Below are 16,849 nucleotides of genomic sequence, written 5' to 3' on the forward strand. Positions count from 1 at the left end.
AATTAAAAATGTATTTTATTTAATTCATGTTAAAAATAGGGTCACCTGCCTCATAAATGTTTAACATAAAATAGAGACGTTTTGTCCTCATCACACACTTATGCAGGTAACAGCTTTTATTGTTTGTGTTTGGTTTCTTCATTATACACACCGTTATTCTATTGCTTCAGCGCTTCTTAGATTGGTTTCCTTTAACGTGAAATAAAAACGTCACAGTTGCTCCCCAACTGAGCAGCACATGCTCGACGTAGAATTGTCCAAGAAGAAGCGCGCGTAATATTGAAACATATTGATGGATTCTGATACTGTACAGAAGAGCAAGCGAGCAAGGCTGTATGTAATCAGTAATTGCCTTGCACTTGAATGAGCCTTACAGCAACTAATTGGTATCAGGAACACCAAGAGTACAGCTTGACATGTCACATGACCACGGCCACAAGGAAACGAGCATCACACGTATGCCACAAACAAAAAAACGGAGCGACGACGATGATGAGTCAAAGACAAAAATGGCCGTGTTAGCCTAGCGGAGGTGACAAAGTTGAAATGGCGGGCAGTCACGTCACGTGACGTCCGCGGTTCGGCTCCGGTAGCTCGTCTTCCCACCGATGTCGTCTTAATAAGGCGTAGAGTTCACCTGGCCACCGGAGGTAGCGGAGGGGCTCCACGCACAACTGTCGAGCGAGAACACACACACACAAAAGAGTTGGTCGACCCCCGCTGCTTTCACAGTGCCTCGTTACTTAGATGATTGTCACCTGAGTAGGTTTTGCTGGGGTAGATCTTGGCAAAGTAGCGATATTCGTCCGGGGGAGGAAAGTCGTCCAGCGGGTGGAATAAATATTTCGACTCAAAGTCGTCTGCCACAAAACAAAACAGGAATACTTGAAGGTGTCCAATGACCGTAATTAGCGGACTATAAGCCGCTACTTTTTTGCTCGACCTTGCACTTTATAAGAGGATAATTTTACATTTTTCTTGGTAACCCAATGGCTTCCATTGGCATTGCTAGACATCCAATCCATTCAAAGAGGAATGCAGCATTGGCTACCACCCTCCCACTTCAAGTGGATGGGACGTCTACGAGTGAAAACTAAATGATGGGAGGAGGGGGGAATTGGGGGACTCACCGCACAAATATTGAATGCCGGAGGAAGGGTGTCCGTGGCGGAGAGATGGGGGTGGCGGGGGAGGAGGTTTAGCCCTGATGGGGGGGTCGGAGGAGAGGGAAGGACTAGCCGCCGTCCTGTACGGAGGAGGGGGCGGAGCATCTCGGGTGGCTGCGGGGACACCAGAAGGTCACCTAATGGTCACGAGATGAAGATGAAATGCATCTCACCTGAGGGTGCCGTGGGCCTGTGTGCGGGCGAGGTGGCCGGAGGGGGTGGGGCGGGGCCTCTGGTGGGGGTGTGGCCTCCAGGCGAGGGAGCAGCCTTCTTGCCACTCTGGGATGGCTGTCGCTGCGGAGGCTCTGTTTCCCCGCCGTGGGTGGGAGGGGCCAGTGATGAGGGCGGGGCCTTGGTGGGGGGAGCCGCCGGTAACGGCTTGTCTCGGTCGTAGGTGGAGGGTGGAGAGGGGGCGTGGCCACGGCGACTCTGAGAGGGGGGAGCGAAGCCTACGGAAGGGGGTGGGGCGGGACAATGCATCTCATCGCGGTGATGGCCTGCCGGAGGTCGCGGCGACGATTCGCCGGTTGTGCAATTGTCTGCATGTGAGAGAGGAAGCACAAAAAGAAAGTGAATAATGAAAGAAAAAAAGAGTGACCAGCTAGGAAGTGACTAGTTGAACGCTGTCCTACTTTTGTGTGGTGCCCCCTGGTGGAGGTACTGGTACAGACGGAAGTAAGGGTGGTCTGTACCTCGGTTGGCTTCTGAAAAGTGGGTGGGGTTACCTTCAACCTCCTCCGGGCTCTGCCGATTGGCCTGTGAGGATGCTTGCTAACGTTATCACCTTTGTCATCATTATGCCAGATGGTGCATCAACCAGCGTGTAATTTGTGTGTACCTTATTTAGGCTGGATGGTGGGAGGGGCATCCTGATGCTGTCACTCACCTGCAGAAAAGGAGCTGTTACGTATTTGCAGTTTAAAATGTAAGACAAAAGCAATGACACATAATGGACGATTGAGTTAGACATAGGTGCGCTAGGTATTCTTAGCATAGAAAGCTAAGCGGCTAGCAAGCTGGTCAGCTTGCAAGAAAGCGTGTGCGTGCGGGTCTCACCCTGTCCACGCTGACGTGCACGCGCGCAGGCAGGTGCGCTCTGCCCTGCTGACCCACCTGTGCACGAGTCCGAGGCCCGCGTGCGCATGCTCGGCCGCGACGCTAGCCTCTTTCGTTCGGTTCCGCAGCACCTTTGTCAGATCCCAGAATGCACCATGCCAACTACGTCATTACTCTCGCCGACTACACACAGTAATGAGGTCCATGTTTTCTCCTACTTCTACGCCTATGGGAATGAACTTCAAATTGAAAACATTGTTTTAAATAAAACAGCAAAGACAAATGGGGACGTGTCTAAATTAAATGTCCGAACCTGACGACAGCGGAGTTAATTAGATGTAAATGTTCAGGCATAGCTTTGTTCCAGGCAAGTCCAGTAGGGGGCGGTCAAATACACAACAAAGAAAAAGAGAGGAAGACTTTCATGACTCCTGAAACTAGACGCTGCCGGAATTGTTAGCATTTTGCAATTCAAAACATCTTTATTTTCACTTTGTTCTGACATAACTTCGCCATGGAAGTTCCTGGACCCGACAGCGATTGGAGGAGTCCCCAGTTCAGACAGAAAGTCGTCGCTCAAATGTCAGAGTTGCTCCTTTCTTATCCCTTTGTACTTTAGCTTAGCGTAGCCGGCTTTGAATTTGCTGCGTTCTGTTTTTATAATCTGTAATTAATCATAACAATTCATTACCTAAGTATGAATATTGCCGCAAACGTACTGCGTAGAATAGTAAGCTAAGTTACATGTCACATGTAAGGTGCTTTTGTGAATGTTGATACTGAGACCGCATATTGTGTTTTCAGAAAGAATATTAGACTAAGGATAGTTCAAATTCAGCTGTGTTGTGTTTACAGCGAGGAGGCGATGAGAAAGGCAGGAACTGTACAAAACAAGACCAGCACAGAAATGGAAAACCAAGTTTACGTCAAAGCCAAGACCAGAGTGAGTCACAAGCAGTGCCCAACTGAACAAATAGATTTTAAGGGAAAATTGACCAGGCTATCCTTCCCACTGGAAGAACTGGAAGCGCAAAATAGAGGCTGGCTAAGTCGGATCTTACAGCTACTGGCCTGTGTTTTCAGGACGAGTATCTGTCCCTGGTTGCCAGGCTCATCATCCACTACCGCGACATCCGTAAGTGAGGCTCCGTCCATTCCCTCGCCCGTACCGGCGCTTTTTAACCTTGTTTCTCTCCTTCTGCCAGACAAAAAGAACCTCGGAGCTCCGGGTAAGTGTGAGCGGGCTTGCGTTGGCCCAGATGAGCGGTGCATGTAACGCTGTACGCTGTCCCCACTAGATCCCATCAATGCCCTGACTAACCTGACGGGCGTCGGAGGGGGCCCGGGCGCCATCGGCATGGGGCCCCGCCCCACCGGTCCCCCATTGGGGGGAATGGGGGCCATGCCGCAAATGCAGATAGGCCCGCACGCCATGCCGGGTGTGTCTGGGAACCCGCAACCCCGTGAGTGCGTTTCCTTGATGGAGCTTCCACTGGAAACATTGATCCAACGGGGTTGTGTTTTTTTAATGGGGCAAAGCGAAAGCTAATGGCGCTAATATGCTAACATTATAAAAATGCAAACTAGTCCCTCATCTCCCTTCCGATTCCTGGTCCTCAGTGGGAGGGCCGGCCCAGCTGACCCTGCAGCAGCAGCAGCAACAACAGCAGAACTTGCAGTTCCAGCAGTTCCAGGCTCAGCAGCAGCAGTTTCAGGTCCAGCAGCAGTTGAGAGTCCAGCAACAACAGATGCACCAGCAGCAGCAGAGCCAACAGCAGCAAAACCAGGTAAGTGCGTACATGCTAGCGGTTTTGCAGTGCTCGGCTCCAATGTCTACCTTTGTGCGCAGATGCATCCGTCCCGCATGCAGCAGCAGCAACAGATGGTGCAGTTACAGCTGCAGCAGCAACATGCGCAGTCCATCCAGCACATGGTCCAGCAGCAGGCGCAACAGGCGCAACAGGCGCAGCCGGGCCCCATGCAGCCACTCCTTCAGCAGCAGCAGCAGGCCGCCATGGTGCCGCAGATGGCGCCCGCGCAGCACGTCCCCATCAACTCGCTCAATCAACAGCAGCAGCATCAGCTCAAGATGCAGCAGGCCTTGCAGGTCACAATGCCATTATGGACCGTATTTTCCATACCACGAGTCGTATTAGCCGGACTATAAGGCTACACCTTTTGAGTAGTTTGGCTAGCTGTCCAAGTTTTCTTTGGGCGTCGTCATGACAACATCTCACCTCACAATTCCTCCTTTGGTGTGTGCGCAGGCTCGGGCGTTGCAACAGCAGCAACAGCAGCAGCAGCAACAGGCGGCCGTCCAAGCACAAATGGCCGCCGCGTCAGGACAGGTGAGTCACCAGCATGCATTGTAAATGGAATAGGCAAGCTCCCCCGTCAATCACCTGCTCTCCCGTGCAGCTACGTCCCAACATGCAGCTCTCCGCCCGGGTGCCCCGGCCCCCCCTGGCTGCTTCCATCCCGCCCCCCAACGTCGCCGCCGCCGTGACTCAGCAGGTAGTAGCCCGAAAATGTGACCTCGCAGAGCCCATTGACGAGCCACCCACTTCTCCCCGGCAGGCGCAACAGCACGTGATGATATCGTCGCCCTCGCCCGTGCAGGTTCAGACCCCCCAGTCCATGCCGCCGCCGCCCCAGCCCTCCCCTCAGCCGCCCAGCTCACAGCCCAATTCCGCCAGGTACGTTGGTTCGCGTGTCCCGACGTCTCTGCTTCCTCCGCGCCCTCATGGTATGTCGCTCCTGGTGCGCAGCTCGGGTCCCACGCCGTCTCCGGGGGGCTTCCAGCCCAGCCCGTCCCCTCAGCCCTCGCAGAGTCCGTCGACCGCCAGGACGCCCCAGAACTACGGCGTCCCCTCTCCTGGAGCTCTCAGTACTCCGGGTACACGCACGTTGGTGCATGCAGACATATGGTATGGCCAAATCATGATGATTTTTTTTCCCCGCCCCCAAAACAGGGAACCCAAATTCTGTGATGAGTCCCGCGGGGGCCATCTCGCAAGAGGACCAGCAGTACATGGAGAAACTCAAACAACTTTCCAAATACATCGAGCCACTCCGACGTATGATCAACAAAATTGACAAGAACGAAGGTGGGCATGTAACCATTAACCCTTCATTGGGGGAAAAAAGGAAACCCATCATCGACATATGTGGATTTGGATTGGATTTATGGTTTTGTCAATTAAGCTAACTATTAACACACTTGTTTTTAATGAGCCTCGATTGGTCTGTGCTGTCAACAGAGCGAAAGAAAGACCTCAGCAAGATGAAGAGTCTTCTCAACATCCTCACTGACCCCAACGCCAGGTGACCCTAATCACACTCCGATTTACCAAGGCGACAATGGACTTCACTGAGGGGTGGTCATCACCATGGTTACAGATAGTAAAGATACTATATCGGGCTAGTCACCATGGAGATAAACTCCCATTTTCTGTTACCATGACAACATGCCTTTTAAGTGCGTCGACTTACAGGTGTCCTCTGAAGACGTTGCAGAAATGCGAGATAGCGCTGGAGAAGCTCAAGAATGACATGGCAGTGGTAAGACCGACTTGGAAACTATCACTCCCCCAAAAGCAAAAACAAATCACATTATCAGCACGGCCTGTGTGTTTGTCCAGCCGACCCCTCCGCCGCCCCCCCTGGCCACCAAGCAGCATTTGTGCCAGCCTCTGTTGGACACCGTCATGGCCAACCTCCGCTCGCCCGTCTTCAACCACTCCCTCCACCGCACCTTTGCCCCCGCCATGGCGGCCATTCACGGCCCCCCCATCACGTAATTTCTTTGGACTCGTCATTCGCTGCAGACACCCATATAGAAGTCCAATGCCCTACTCTTGCGCCTCACAGTGGCCCCTCGGTGGTATCGCGCAAGAGGAAGCAGGACGAGGATGAAAGGCAGACGGTCCCCAACATCCTGCAGGGGGAGGTGGCCCGCCTGGATATCAAGTTCTTGGTGCATCTGGACCCCGCCCACTGTAGCAACAATGGAGCCGTGCATCTCGTGTGCAAGCTAGGTGAGGAACTAGAATGGGGGTGGGGAAACTGGTCCTCGAGGGCCTATGTAAGTTTTGTTTATTTTTTTGCTTCAGAGGACAAAAACCTTCCCAGCGTCCCCCCACTGCAACTCAGTGTTCCAGCAGACTACCCAGACCAAAGCCCCTATTGGTCTGAAGATGCTGATCACTACGGTAATTGGCCTTTTTCAAAACTAATTTCTAGTCATTTTTTTGTTTTGTTTGTGAGTAGCTGTAGTTTATAACATAAGAAAAACATCTGTAGTGATTGGGCGTGTTTCTATGTGCAGGCGCCAACCACTTCCTCCAAGCGGTACACAGGACGCTGGCGTCCAAGCTGCTGCAACTTCCTGACAAGCATTCACTGACAGAAGTTCTACACACGTGGGCGCAGAGCGTCCATCAAGCGTGTTTGTCTGCTGCGTAAATGCAATTGGCAGCACAGAACCTCCCCTCCACCGCCTCTTTCAATAAATAAGATCTACTTTCACGACAGAAGATGAGCTTGACATTTTACACATGTATCACAAAGTTTTATTGACTTGGTTTTTAAAAAATAAAGGGAAAATGTCTTAAAAATGGAGAGAGAATGCTCTATAGGAAACGTTGGTAAACACATCCACATGTGGGCTGCTTCCTGCCACCGTCAACACCTGAAATGTACAACATTATTGAGGCACAGAGCTAATTGCTCTATAATATTTTTGAGTAAATGAGAACGAATATGGTGAAAAATGTCATTTCTGCTTCAAATTAACTGCCTTTTTATTGCACACTATTTAAACCTCGCCCATTAGTCAAACCTGGTGTTCTGTACTGTTGGTGTTCAGGGCCAGGCTGTTGACGTTGTTGGGGGTGCACGGGATCTGAGCCTTAACCTGACCCCCCAGCAGGCAGTGCGACACTGTGGCACCTTGACCCACAGCCAAAATCTGCACGGGGAAGGAAAAAATGTGAGTCGGGTTCACCAGGGTGAGCATCCTTTGTCGCTCTCACCATGTCCTGGTAGAAAAGGGCTCGTCGTTGGCAACCACTCAGTGTGAAGACGGATGTCGGCGTTAGAGAGCGGAGGTGCCACAGCGAAAGGAACGGACCCCCACCACATAGCTAAAAAAAACGACCACAATACAGTCTATTCAAAAATGTCATACTATAGTCCACTATAGCCTTATTTTTTAAAATCTTTTCTCACCATCCAATCGGAGTCAGTAGTCAAACAGCTGATCCACTTGCCAAACTGAGGGCGGGCACATTTCTGCCAAAACAAGCAAAACCATGACCAAACGCCACAACCACAACTGTGTGCTGACATTGTCTTACTTGGTACTTGTGAACATCCACACGATGGATGCACTCAGACGTTCTGCAATCTGCATGGAGGTTACACAGAATCTAATCAGGAGCTAAATGCGCTTCCCAATAGGGACTTTTAGTTAGGAACTCACCCCACATCCTGACTGTGCCGTCCTCACCGCCAGACAGAATCTCCCCCTCGCGTTCTCTCGCACTCAGACAGTGGATGTAGTCCGAGTGTCCCTCAAAGACAGCCTAAGGATGCAAACAGACATTGAGACGGGCCGCCAACTGATGCTGCTCACCGGCTCTGACTCACCTTGAAGACGCCGTGTTCCAGGTCCAGGACATGGATATTGTTGTCACCACCACCAAACACTAGGCTGTTGTCCTGTCACCCAAACGCACACAAATGAGATGCTTTCTAAAATGTACTTTGCACTGATTTGGTCCAGACTCCCGAAATTAGACCCATCAGACTGTAGATGGCTGCACATACTCACTCGAGGGTTGGCGACCATGGCGTTGATTTCGGGGATCTCCATGCCGCCTCTAGACAAGGAGAAAGAAGATACGTCAACAGATCCGGCCAGACCTGGCCAATGACTGACAGAAGCTCACTTGTATTCAGGTCGCTTGGTCCATGCCGCTTTGACGTTCTGAAAGCAACAGAGCGTTAGGTTGCGTTACGGCGTCCCTGATGGAACCGCGACTCGTAAGGGTACCTTCTTGATGAGGTCGCCCCAATTCCAGGCGCTCACCGACCCATTGCCGGCGCTCAGAAGTTGCCCGCCAAACGACTCCAGACAGAAAACGGGACCGTCGTGAGCTAAAATGGACATTTTGGTCAAACACAGAGACGCATAGACATCTATCTTGACCACGATTACCTGGAAACGTTAACACGGGCTTCCGGCTTGTATCTGATCCATCTGGACTCAAAGCTGCGCACAGACTGATAGGACAACCATCATCATTACCATAATCTTGAGTGCCATATTTGCATCACTCACCTGAAGATGCCGATTTCTCCATAGTTGTTTCCCGCTGCCAGAAAGCGTCCACACGGTGAAAAACTTTGGGAGAACACAGACATGTGCAGCAACTGTGGACATATGGCAACCTGTCAAATATCTTGGAATTGCAAATCAAGTTTTGTTGCTTTTTGATCAGGAAAAACGCGTTCATTTTAAAGTTTCTTGTGTACTACTTTTTTTTCATAAATGTCCACACAAATGGGGGTTTCATTGTAATATTTATATAATGAACAAGGAACTGAAGACAAAGGCATCTAATCATCAGTTCCATAACTATTCTTACGACGCCATCTTTCCCGTGCGCCAATTGGCAATCAAACTCGAGTGTTTAGGTCCAAATATGAGTGAAACAATCACAAACATAATAATGTTATGAGGGACAAAATTAAGTTTACCTCGACAGAACCCATGGTGCGACGATCTACTTGTGGAGCGCGCGAATATGACGTCATTGCGCCGGGCATTGTGGGGAATGAAGTCAGAAGCTTGGAATTTGCATACACTTGCTGTTTTGTCTTAATTGTCAATGACGGGTTGCAGAATGCGTGTTTTTGAACAAGTATATGGGTTTTCATTTGTAATATGTGCAAAGTGACAATAAACAAAACAATCAAAAAATGGTTGAATGTGTGCAAAACAAAGAAAGTCTCTCCAGTGAGGAAACCAAAATGGCGATTGTCTTTTTCCCGCTCGGTTCGACTCGGGTCAGCTCGGTTCGGCCTCGGCTTGTGCGAGCCGCTTTAGAAAATGAAAGTGCTTGAAAACCACAGGCGGCAAATTGGCGTTCTTTATCGGCTTTTTGCAGCTGCTCCTTGTGTCCTGATGACGCGGCGCACGGCAGGAAGTGTTTCGTCGTCGTCGTCGTAGCGGCGGCGGCGGCGGCGGACAGCCGAGAGGCGAAAGTCGACTACAGTGGACTGGAAAAGCAGCTCGTTGCGAGCCCAGCAAGTAAACATGACTCGCCGCTGACACTACGACGTTTCGCCATTGCTTCCGCACGCCGGGCCACCTCGCTTGACTGGGCAGTCGGCGGAGGGGTAAGTTGGAGGCTTCCGAGACGCGACTCCCGAGCCAGGTTCTTTTTTTTTTTTACCCCCCTCTAAGGGGGCCGCTCGCCGAGGGTCGACATCTTTGTGTAGCTGCGGGGCTAGCTCGGTGGCTAACGGGACGAGCTAACATGGCCGCCGACCGACCACCGGAGGTTGCCGAGCTCGTAAATCATGAGTTGGGTTAACAACTGGCGTCTAGTGTGGTTTACTGTTCGTCGGGTTTGTGTGTTTGCGTGCTTGCCTCCCGTCGAAGGGAACTGACTAGCATACTGCCAATGAGCTAGCCTGCCAGGTCGCTAATATTCTCGGGCTGCTTGTGCTTTGACGGGCTACAATGTTGTTGTTGTTGTTGTTTTTAGGTAAACTGTATACGTTCTTCTGTAGTGCCGACGGGCGCTTGGGTCGAACGACCCATTAGTCGTTGAGCTGCGGATGCAACCGAATCGTCCGCAGCCTCTGTTGCGCCAACAATGCTCCGCAAATAGGAGCCGTGCAGTGAGGAAGATGCTCGGCTTGCGTCCGGCAGATGCGTGCTGGAGTCAGGCCAAGGTCAGAAGTACCAGCAGCCGCCTCCATCTTTCCGCTTCATTATGCTAGCACGTCAATCAAACAAGAGGAACGACAACTTTTCTCACTCAGGAACAACACGAGTATCTGTTGTTGACTTAAATGTTGCCATAGAAACGCTCACAGAACTGCAACACACCATCGTCTCCCAATATTGAATGATTCATAATTGACAAATCTGACAAAGGAAACCGATTAAAGAGCTATTACAACTGCTTTAATAGTAGTCCATACTTTACGTCATCGGCCGCCATTGACCAATCCATTTTTAATGAGCCTGGCAGCTCTTCCCAGTCGAACGAATCTGGGAGCCAAAAAATGGATTGACCTCTTCCTCTGTCAATGGCAGCCAACATGTAAAGCAAGGTCTCTAAACACAAAATTGCTTTCAGTGGTCACGGCAGCACCTTGGCAGCGGCACCGCCCGCTAGTGTGTATAAATGTGTGCGCGAATGGATTAGTGTGGACCTGTAAAACTTAAGGGCACTCTTGTGGGTCTAGATTAAAAGGCTCTCTAATTCCTCACCAATTACTATGTTTTACACCAGGCTCGTGAAGCCAGCGGAAAACGTGATTATCTCTTTCCAATTTCACTTAACGTGCATTCTGACCTCCCCTTTCTCCGCCCCCTTTTTGTTTCTGTAGTAACAACTGACAGGCCACCTGCCAGGGGGCACAGCCCGATTGGCCGTCGGGCACGAAATGGCCGACGACGGCACGCTGGACTGACGAGCAGAGATTCTCCCATGCTAAAAGCCCCTCCCACGCATCCCGATGGTCAACGGCGGTGGCGCGGCGGCCACTCCCTCCTGAAAACTGGCGCCAGAGTACTATGGCAATGCATGATATGAGTCGTGCCAAGGGTTTCCCCTGTAAAGAATGTGATATGGTCTGCCCCAGTACTCCAAGTCTTCTAGAACATATGAAAGCGCATTATCAACAAGGAGAGAGTGCCCGTTTTGAATGCGAGCAGTGCGGAAGAATTTACAAACACGCCGCTAGCTTGGCCAACCATAAAAAGTCTCACGAAGTGGGCTCGTTCCAGTGCCCCGTGTGTACCCGCACCCTCCCCAACGCGGTGGCCCTCAAAAACCACCTTCGCATCCACACCTTGTCTCCGAGTAGTGCTCACGTGGAAGAAGAAAGCGAGGAGGCGCCCGAAGAAGGAGGTCCTCACGAAAGAGATTACGCCCTGGGCCAGGAGCTTCCGGACGCTTTTGGCCGCGCGCATTTGAACAACAGCGCCCCACGGGGGGCCCACGAGGGAAGCAAAAGTTCCCCCGAGCCGGACGACGCCTGGGACCGACCGTTCAAGTGCGACCAGTGCGACAGAACCTACCGGCACCACGGGAGCTTGATGAACCATAAGAAGTGTCACCAGCAAGGAAGTTTTAAGTGCTCTGTGTGCTTCAAACAATTTAGCAACCTGGCTGCCCTCAACAGCCACGAGAGGACTCACTCCAAGTTCAAAAGCCCCGTAGCACCCATGGTGAGCAGTGGCGGCGGCGGTGGCGGCAGCCTCCACCCGTCAGAGCGCGACGGAGGCGGCAGCTCACAGGCCACCCAAAACGACAATTCCAACTCCTGCTTCTGCCACCTGTGCCAGATCTCCCTGCCCAACAAATCCGACTTCCAGGAACACATTCTCCTCCACAACAGCACCCCGTCGTCTCTGGGCCTGTCCCGGAGCTTTCCCGCCATCATGAGCCACAACCTGAGCGCCGTGCGATCTCCGGCGTACACCCCGGCTCTCGGCGACCCTCTCCCCATGCCGCCGTTGCCAGGTGACAAAAGGGGTCCATACGACCCCATCATGGGGCCTCCCGTCAACAACCCCATCTACACGTGCGCGTACTGCGGGGCGGGGCATCCGGACCTGGAGACCCTGAAAGTCCACTACCTGACTCACGACCCCCACCCGGCTTCCCACGGGCAGGACGGCTCCCTGCTCAACTCGGAAACGTTAAGCTCCGGCTCTCAGGGCTCGGCGTCGTCTTCTTCCGGGGGACGGGTGACCCAGTCGGCTTCTCCCGAGGACGGCGAGCGCCGCTTCAAGTGCGGCGAGTGCGGCAAGAGTTACCGGCACGCCGGCAGCCTGGTCAACCACAAGCGCTGTCACCAGATGGGCCACTACCAGTGCACCATCTGCTGCAAGCAGTACCCCCATTTGGCGGCGCTGCACAGCCACCTGCGCAGCCACAAGGGGCGCTCTTCTAGCCAGTCTCTGGGCGACGGCAACGACTGGTTGTCCCCGGAGCCTCTGACGCTGGACTCGCAGCAGAGCTACGTGCAAGAGAGCAGCGGCGCCAGCACCCCCATCACGCTTCCCGGGAACATGGCGGACCCCGGCCTCTTCGTACCGGACGGCGGTCACAACAGCGCTTTGGACTCTTTGGAGTTCCACGAGCGTTTTGACGGGGGCCCCGCCCACCGGCAAGCCGACCGCCACGTGTGCGCCGACTGCGGCGAGATGTACGCCGACGTGTCCGGCATCAAGTCGCACATGTGCTCCCGTCGCGGCCCGGCGCCGCCCCCGCCGCCGCAGCAGGGTAACATGTCCAACGGCTTCATCGGCAATATGAACTACCACAATTCCGGTAGCGGCTCCATGACCTCCGGTGGCGTGAAGGAGGGGAACGGCCAGCGCCAGTACTCCCAGTCCGGAATCAAAAGGATGGGAAACGTGGACAAGGACGACGACGACGGCGAAATCTACCAGTGCTCCGTTTGCGGCAACCATTACGCCAGCCTGCGAGCGCTGCGCAGCCATTTACGAAGTCACGCCAACAACCCGTCCGGGCCCGGGCCGTCCGGATTGGAGCAGGACTGGCGGATGATTTGCTCGGCGTGTGGCCAAAGCTTTGCCAGGAAGCAAGACCTCCTCAATCACCAACTGGTCCACGGCCCCCAGAGGCCCGACGGTCAACAGCAACAGGGAGTGGGCGGAGCTTCTCCCAACAGGAGCGACAAGATGGACGGACGCAGCCACATTTGCGTGGACTGCGGCATGTTCTTTGCGGACCGTCACCACCTGATCACGCACCTGTGCGCCGGTAAGAATCGAGCCGGTTCGCTGGGTAAGCAGAGCCTCAACGGAGCCAAGGCCATGTCCGGGGGCGAGGGCCTGGTCGGGGGGGTCGCCGGCGGAAGCCGCGATATCGCCGAGAACGGGCGACGTTCCGTGGTGGACCAAAGCGACAAACCGCACAAGTGCGACCAGTGTGGGCGAGGCTACAGGCACCCGTGTTCCCTCCTCAACCACAAAAAGTCCCACAAAACGGGCGTCTTCCGCTGCTTGGTGTGTCAGAAGCGTTACTACAACCTGCTGGCCCTGAAGAACCACCAGAGAACCCACTTTGACCTCAAGAGGTACGTATGGCATTGCCAGCTATCAGTTAGCATTATAGTTATATCAACTGTTACTTGATTGTCTGACATGTGATGCATCTGTTCCAACCGCAGACACAAGTGCGAAGAATGCGGAAAGGCTTTCAAGATCCAAAAACAGCTGATCAACCACCTGCGTCTCCACGAGGAACACCGGGCCAAAGGTCTGGTTCGCACGGGCCCCAACGGTTCGCGCTACCAACAACCGGGCCTGTCGCAGATGCAGAACGTGCGAGGCGAGTCGTCCAAGGTCCCCCCGATGGGGATCAAGTACGCGCAGCAGGCCTTCAAAAAGCCCTATTCGTCGGCCGGCACGTCCCGGCCGCAGAAGTTCGACCCGGCCGAGAGCGGGCGGCGGCCCTTCGCCTGCGAGGAGTGCGGCAAGACCTACCGGCACGCGGGAAGCCTGGCCAATCACAAGAACCTGCACAAAATTGGCGAGTACCACTGCAACGTGTGCAACTCCACCTACCCCAACAGACTGGCCATGAAGAACCACCTGCGCCTCCACTTTGCCCAGAAGAAGCACAACTGCCAGGAGTGCGGCAAGGGGTTCCGCACCCAGAGGCAACTGGCCACGCACACCACGGCGGGCCTGTGCAAGGGTCCGCAGGGTCCGGGCGCCCAGATGGACTTTGAGTGCGACGGCTGCTGCGAGGGCTTCCCCTCGGCCGAGCAGCTGGCGGCCCACGACTGCCCCGCCCAGCACTTGCCCTCGTCGTCGTCGTCGTCCGGCGGGAGCTCGGCCAACGCCGGCGCCGAGAGGAACCCGGTGGACCCGGACTCGGACGAGAGGCCCTACGCCTGCGACCTGTGCAGCTGCGCTTACAAGCACGCCAGCTCGCTGCTCAACCACAAGCACACGCACAAGACGGGCGACTTCCGCTGCAACTTCTGCGACAAGCCGTACACCAACTACATGGCGTTGCGCAACCACATGCGCATCCACACGCAGCGTAAGAAGCACATTTGCCACACGTGTGGCAAGGCCTTCCGCCTGGCCCGCTTCCTGCGCAACCACCAGAAGGTCCACGAGGAGGGCGCCACGCCCTTTGGCTGCCCCACCTGCGGGAAGAGCTTCCAGGGGAGGTCCGGTCTGGCCCGACACCGCTGCGGGGACACCCCGGTGGGGGTGGACGTCCGGCGGAAGACCCCCGGAGCGGCGGGGGAGGGCGGCGACGAGTGTCGGTACACGTGAGTGGCCTCCTTTTCTTCCTTGTGGTTGTCATTGACATTCATGGCTCATGTCCGAAAAGTGAAAGATGAATTTTAGCTGTGCGCATGTCTATTCCAGGTATATGCTCTCCAATCCGGCTTCCTTGGGACCATTCGCGTGCCGGAATTCGGATTTTTCTGAAGTTTGGACAAATTGAATTAGTGGAGAGAACAGTTAAGTCACCCCCCTTTGCTTTCAGTTAGCATCCACTCTGTCTTTGTTCTGCTGATGTTTTGTGTCCTCGAGTGTCCTCGCGTGTCTCACGCGGCCCACCTGTAGACAAGATTAGGAAGGGGAGGGGCGAGGGGGACTGCGCCGGGCCGTCCGACCTCCATTTAGCCGGATTGCAGATCATATACCGCTAACGCCAACGCCGTATTTGCTAAGCGCATTTGCTCCCTCGCCACATGTAACGCCCCCCCCCTCCCGTGGTCTGTGCGCAGGTGCGACCAATGCGGACGTTCCTACCGCCACGCCAGCTCCCTCCTCAACCACAAGAACACGCACACGCTGGGCGACTACCACTGCGCCGTGTGTCTCAAGACCTACTCCAACCTCCTGGCCCTGAAGAACCACCGCCGCATCCATTCGGAGATGCGGCGCCACCGCTGCCACGACTGCGGCAAGTGCTTCCGGGTGGCCTCGCAGCTCTACAACCACCGACGGGTGCACCAGAAGCAGCGGGAGCTGACCTGCGCCGCCTGCCGCCGTGCCTTCCCCACGCAGGCCAGCTTCCGACTGCACATGGAGATCAGCCACGGACAGGCGCCACGCTACCCCCCGCCGCACCGCCACCGGCCGGGCTGGGGCTCGAGCCCGGAACCGCCGTCCACGCGAGAGCGTGGCGGGGGGCCGGCACCACCACCACCACCGCCGCCGTCCAAGGCTCACGTGTGCGAACAGTGCGGTCGGTCCTACCGCCACGCCAGCTCTCTGGTCAATCACAGGAACAGCCACAAGACCGGAAGCTACTTCTGCAACTTGTGTCACAAGCAGTTCCCCAACCTGATGTCCCTGAAGAACCACCGGCGCATCCACACGGAGCCCAAGCGTTACCAGTGCCCCGAGTGCGGCAAGTCCTTCCGGGTATCCACGCAGCTCATCTGCCACCGTCGGATGCACACCAAGGAAAAGCCCTTTGCGTGCTCCCACTGCGACAAACGTTTCTCCTCCAAGTCCAACCTCAGGCACCACATGAAGGTACACTGGGCCGCCACCGGGGCCTCCGCGGCGACGCCCAACTTTGGGGGGATGCCGGGGGCCGCCTTCCTTTGAGACCTATCGGGACAAAACGGACACGGGATCGCGTACACGCACTTGACTCCGGTCGCCATTTGGACCGGGCAAGATACAAGGGGTGGGACATAGACACTCATGTGGCCTCTGTGATTGGACGGTGAAATATCTTCAGGGTGGCACCGGGATGTATTCTGCCTCCTGATTGTGTAGACTAGTTAGCATCACGTGTGTGTATGTGTGTACGTGCGTGTAGTAGCATCAGCAGCACTAGTTTGTAGACCTCTTTAGAGCTCCGATTACCCATAATCCTCTCCTGGCCCCGCTGTGTTAAAGGGACCTTTGTATCTTCTAGGGTAGCTTTTGCCGTATATATTTATTGACTGGACGCCGCGGTGCTAGTTAGCGTCGTGATGTTAGCGAGCGCCCTTTGACTCTGTCGGTTTGCTTAGTTTGCGGTCACGTGACTTTTCTAACGTCTTTTGATAATTTGTAAAATTCCAAACGCCGAGGACGGAAAGCGGACTCAGCCGACGGCACACGTGTCCGCTCGTCTGGACGTCGTATATCGTGGAATGATGACGACGACGGATCATGCAACGTAAACATTTGGAGTAAGTGACCTCCTGGGAACACACGTCCTTAACGTTATTCTTTTAATATTGACTGTGCTTCTTTTTACACTTGTATGATGGTCTGCGCATGTATTTTGTATTTCTTGTGTTTTGACATCCAACTCAATTTGTCAACTTCATTTACACGCATTAAAAGACTTCCACAAGTTAAAAGTAGTTGCCACTAGGCG

The 16,849-nt window shown here is 54.2% G+C and overlaps 4 protein-coding genes across 9 annotated transcripts; 2 read left to right on the forward strand and 2 right to left on the reverse strand.

Moving 5' to 3' along the window:
* Positions 1-98: 98 nt before the first annotated feature.
* On the reverse strand, positions 99-2,442 carry LOC144208674 (uncharacterized). Of its 3 annotated transcripts, none has more exons than XM_077734638.1 (7): positions 2,280-2,441; positions 2,005-2,052; positions 1,799-1,922; positions 1,340-1,705; positions 1,131-1,280; positions 759-860; positions 99-674 (listed from the first exon to the last, which is right to left on the reverse strand). In XM_077734638.1, the coding sequence occupies exons 2-7, from the start codon at positions 2,032-2,034 to the stop codon at positions 634-636; spliced, it is 813 nt and encodes a 270-aa protein (XP_077590764.1). In that variant the 5' UTR covers positions 2,035-2,052; positions 2,280-2,441; the 3' UTR covers positions 99-633. The 3 variants fall into 3 exon arrangements, with proteins under 3 accessions (XP_077590764.1, XP_077590765.1, XP_077590766.1); XM_077734639.1 differs by having other exon boundaries at positions 2,223-2,380; XM_077734640.1 differs by lacking the exon at positions 1,131-1,280 and having other exon boundaries at positions 2,280-2,442.
* med15 (mediator complex subunit 15) lies at positions 2,055-6,832 on the forward strand. Of its 2 annotated transcripts, XM_077734617.1 has the most exons (18): positions 2,060-2,804; positions 3,078-3,165; positions 3,306-3,357; positions 3,428-3,451; positions 3,521-3,685; positions 3,843-4,009; positions 4,072-4,329; positions 4,490-4,570; positions 4,641-4,736; positions 4,800-4,918; positions 4,991-5,118; positions 5,195-5,329; positions 5,483-5,546; positions 5,717-5,783; positions 5,864-6,018; positions 6,093-6,259; positions 6,335-6,433; positions 6,550-6,832. In XM_077734617.1, the coding sequence occupies exons 1-18, from the start codon at positions 2,737-2,739 to the stop codon at positions 6,684-6,686; spliced, it is 2,070 nt and encodes a 689-aa protein (XP_077590743.1). In that variant the 5' UTR covers positions 2,060-2,736; the 3' UTR covers positions 6,687-6,832. The 2 variants fall into 2 exon arrangements, with proteins under 2 accessions (XP_077590745.1, XP_077590743.1); XM_077734619.1 differs by lacking the exon at positions 3,521-3,685 and having other exon boundaries at positions 2,055-2,804.
* thoc6 (THO complex 6) lies at positions 6,771-9,709 on the reverse strand. The gene is made up of 13 exons (XM_077734632.1): positions 8,985-9,709; positions 8,566-8,657; positions 8,443-8,507; positions 8,278-8,381; positions 8,174-8,211; positions 8,056-8,104; positions 7,872-7,943; positions 7,705-7,807; positions 7,580-7,629; positions 7,452-7,514; positions 7,256-7,366; positions 7,063-7,191; positions 6,771-6,912 (listed from the first exon to the last, which is right to left on the reverse strand). Exons 1-13 carry the CDS (start codon positions 9,162-9,164, stop codon positions 6,832-6,834), a joined length of 1,137 nt encoding a protein of 378 aa, XP_077590758.1. The 5' UTR covers positions 9,165-9,709; the 3' UTR covers positions 6,771-6,831.
* LOC144208661 (zinc finger protein 646) lies at positions 9,249-16,832 on the forward strand. Of its 3 annotated transcripts, none has more exons than XM_077734615.1 (5): positions 9,249-9,626; positions 10,851-13,574; positions 13,668-14,786; positions 14,866-14,981; positions 15,252-15,401. In XM_077734615.1, exons 2-4 carry the CDS (start codon positions 11,038-11,040, stop codon positions 14,963-14,965), a joined length of 3,756 nt encoding a protein of 1,251 aa, XP_077590741.1. In that variant the 5' UTR covers positions 9,249-9,626; positions 10,851-11,037; the 3' UTR covers positions 14,966-14,981; positions 15,252-15,401. The 3 variants fall into 3 exon arrangements, with proteins under 3 accessions (XP_077590741.1, XP_077590742.1, XP_077590740.1); XM_077734616.1 differs by having other exon boundaries at positions 14,887-14,981; XM_077734614.1 differs by lacking the exon at positions 14,866-14,981 and having other exon boundaries at positions 15,252-16,832.
* Positions 16,833-16,849: the final 17 nt, after the last annotated feature.

This window comes from Stigmatopora nigra, chromosome 15, assembly GCF_051989575.1.
Source record: "Stigmatopora nigra isolate UIUO_SnigA chromosome 15, RoL_Snig_1.1, whole genome shotgun sequence".
In the NCBI taxonomy this organism is placed as follows: Eukaryota; Metazoa; Chordata; class Actinopteri; order Syngnathiformes; family Syngnathidae; genus Stigmatopora; species Stigmatopora nigra.

Excerpts from the sequence above, each read along its gene's own strand:
- LOC144208674 (XM_077734638.1), bottom strand. The coding sequence starts at position 2,034 with ATGCCCCTCCCACCATCCAGCCTAAATAAG. Across the intron at positions 1,281-1,339 it reads CAGGCCCACGGCACCCTCAG|CCACCCGAGATGCTCCGCCC; the intron begins GTGAGATGCATT and ends GTGTCCCCGCAG. Across the intron at positions 675-758 it reads CCCCAGCAAAACCTACTCAG|TTGTGCGTGGAGCCCCTCCG; the intron begins GTGACAATCATC and ends CTCGCTCGACAG.
- med15 (XM_077734617.1), top strand. The coding sequence starts at position 2,737 with ATGGAAGTTCCTGGACCCGACAGCGATTGGAGGAGTCCCCAGTTCAGA. Across the intron at positions 3,452-3,520 it reads AAAGAACCTCGGAGCTCCGG|ATCCCATCAATGCCCTGACT; the intron begins GTAAGTGTGAGC and ends TGTCCCCACTAG. Across the intron at positions 4,737-4,799 it reads CCGCCGCCGTGACTCAGCAG|GCGCAACAGCACGTGATGAT; the intron begins GTAGTAGCCCGA and ends TCTCCCCGGCAG.
- thoc6 (XM_077734632.1), bottom strand. The coding sequence starts at position 9,164 with ATGAAAACCCATATACTTGTTCAAAAACACGCATTCTGCAACCCGTCA. Across the intron at positions 8,508-8,565 it reads GGAGAAATCGGCATCTTCAG|TCTGTGCGCAGCTTTGAGTC; the intron begins GTGAGTGATGCA and ends TTGTCCTATCAG. Across the intron at positions 7,630-7,704 it reads CGGCACAGTCAGGATGTGGG|ATTGCAGAACGTCTGAGTGC; the intron begins GTGAGTTCCTAA and ends ACCTCCATGCAG.
- LOC144208661 (XM_077734614.1), top strand. The coding sequence starts at position 11,038 with ATGGCAATGCATGATATGAGTCGTGCCAAGGGTTTCCCCTGTAAAGAA. Across the intron at positions 13,575-13,667 it reads ACCCACTTTGACCTCAAGAG|ACACAAGTGCGAAGAATGCG; the intron begins GTACGTATGGCA and ends TTCCAACCGCAG. Across the intron at positions 14,787-15,251 it reads GGCGACGAGTGTCGGTACAC|GTGCGACCAATGCGGACGTT; the intron begins GTGAGTGGCCTC and ends GTCTGTGCGCAG.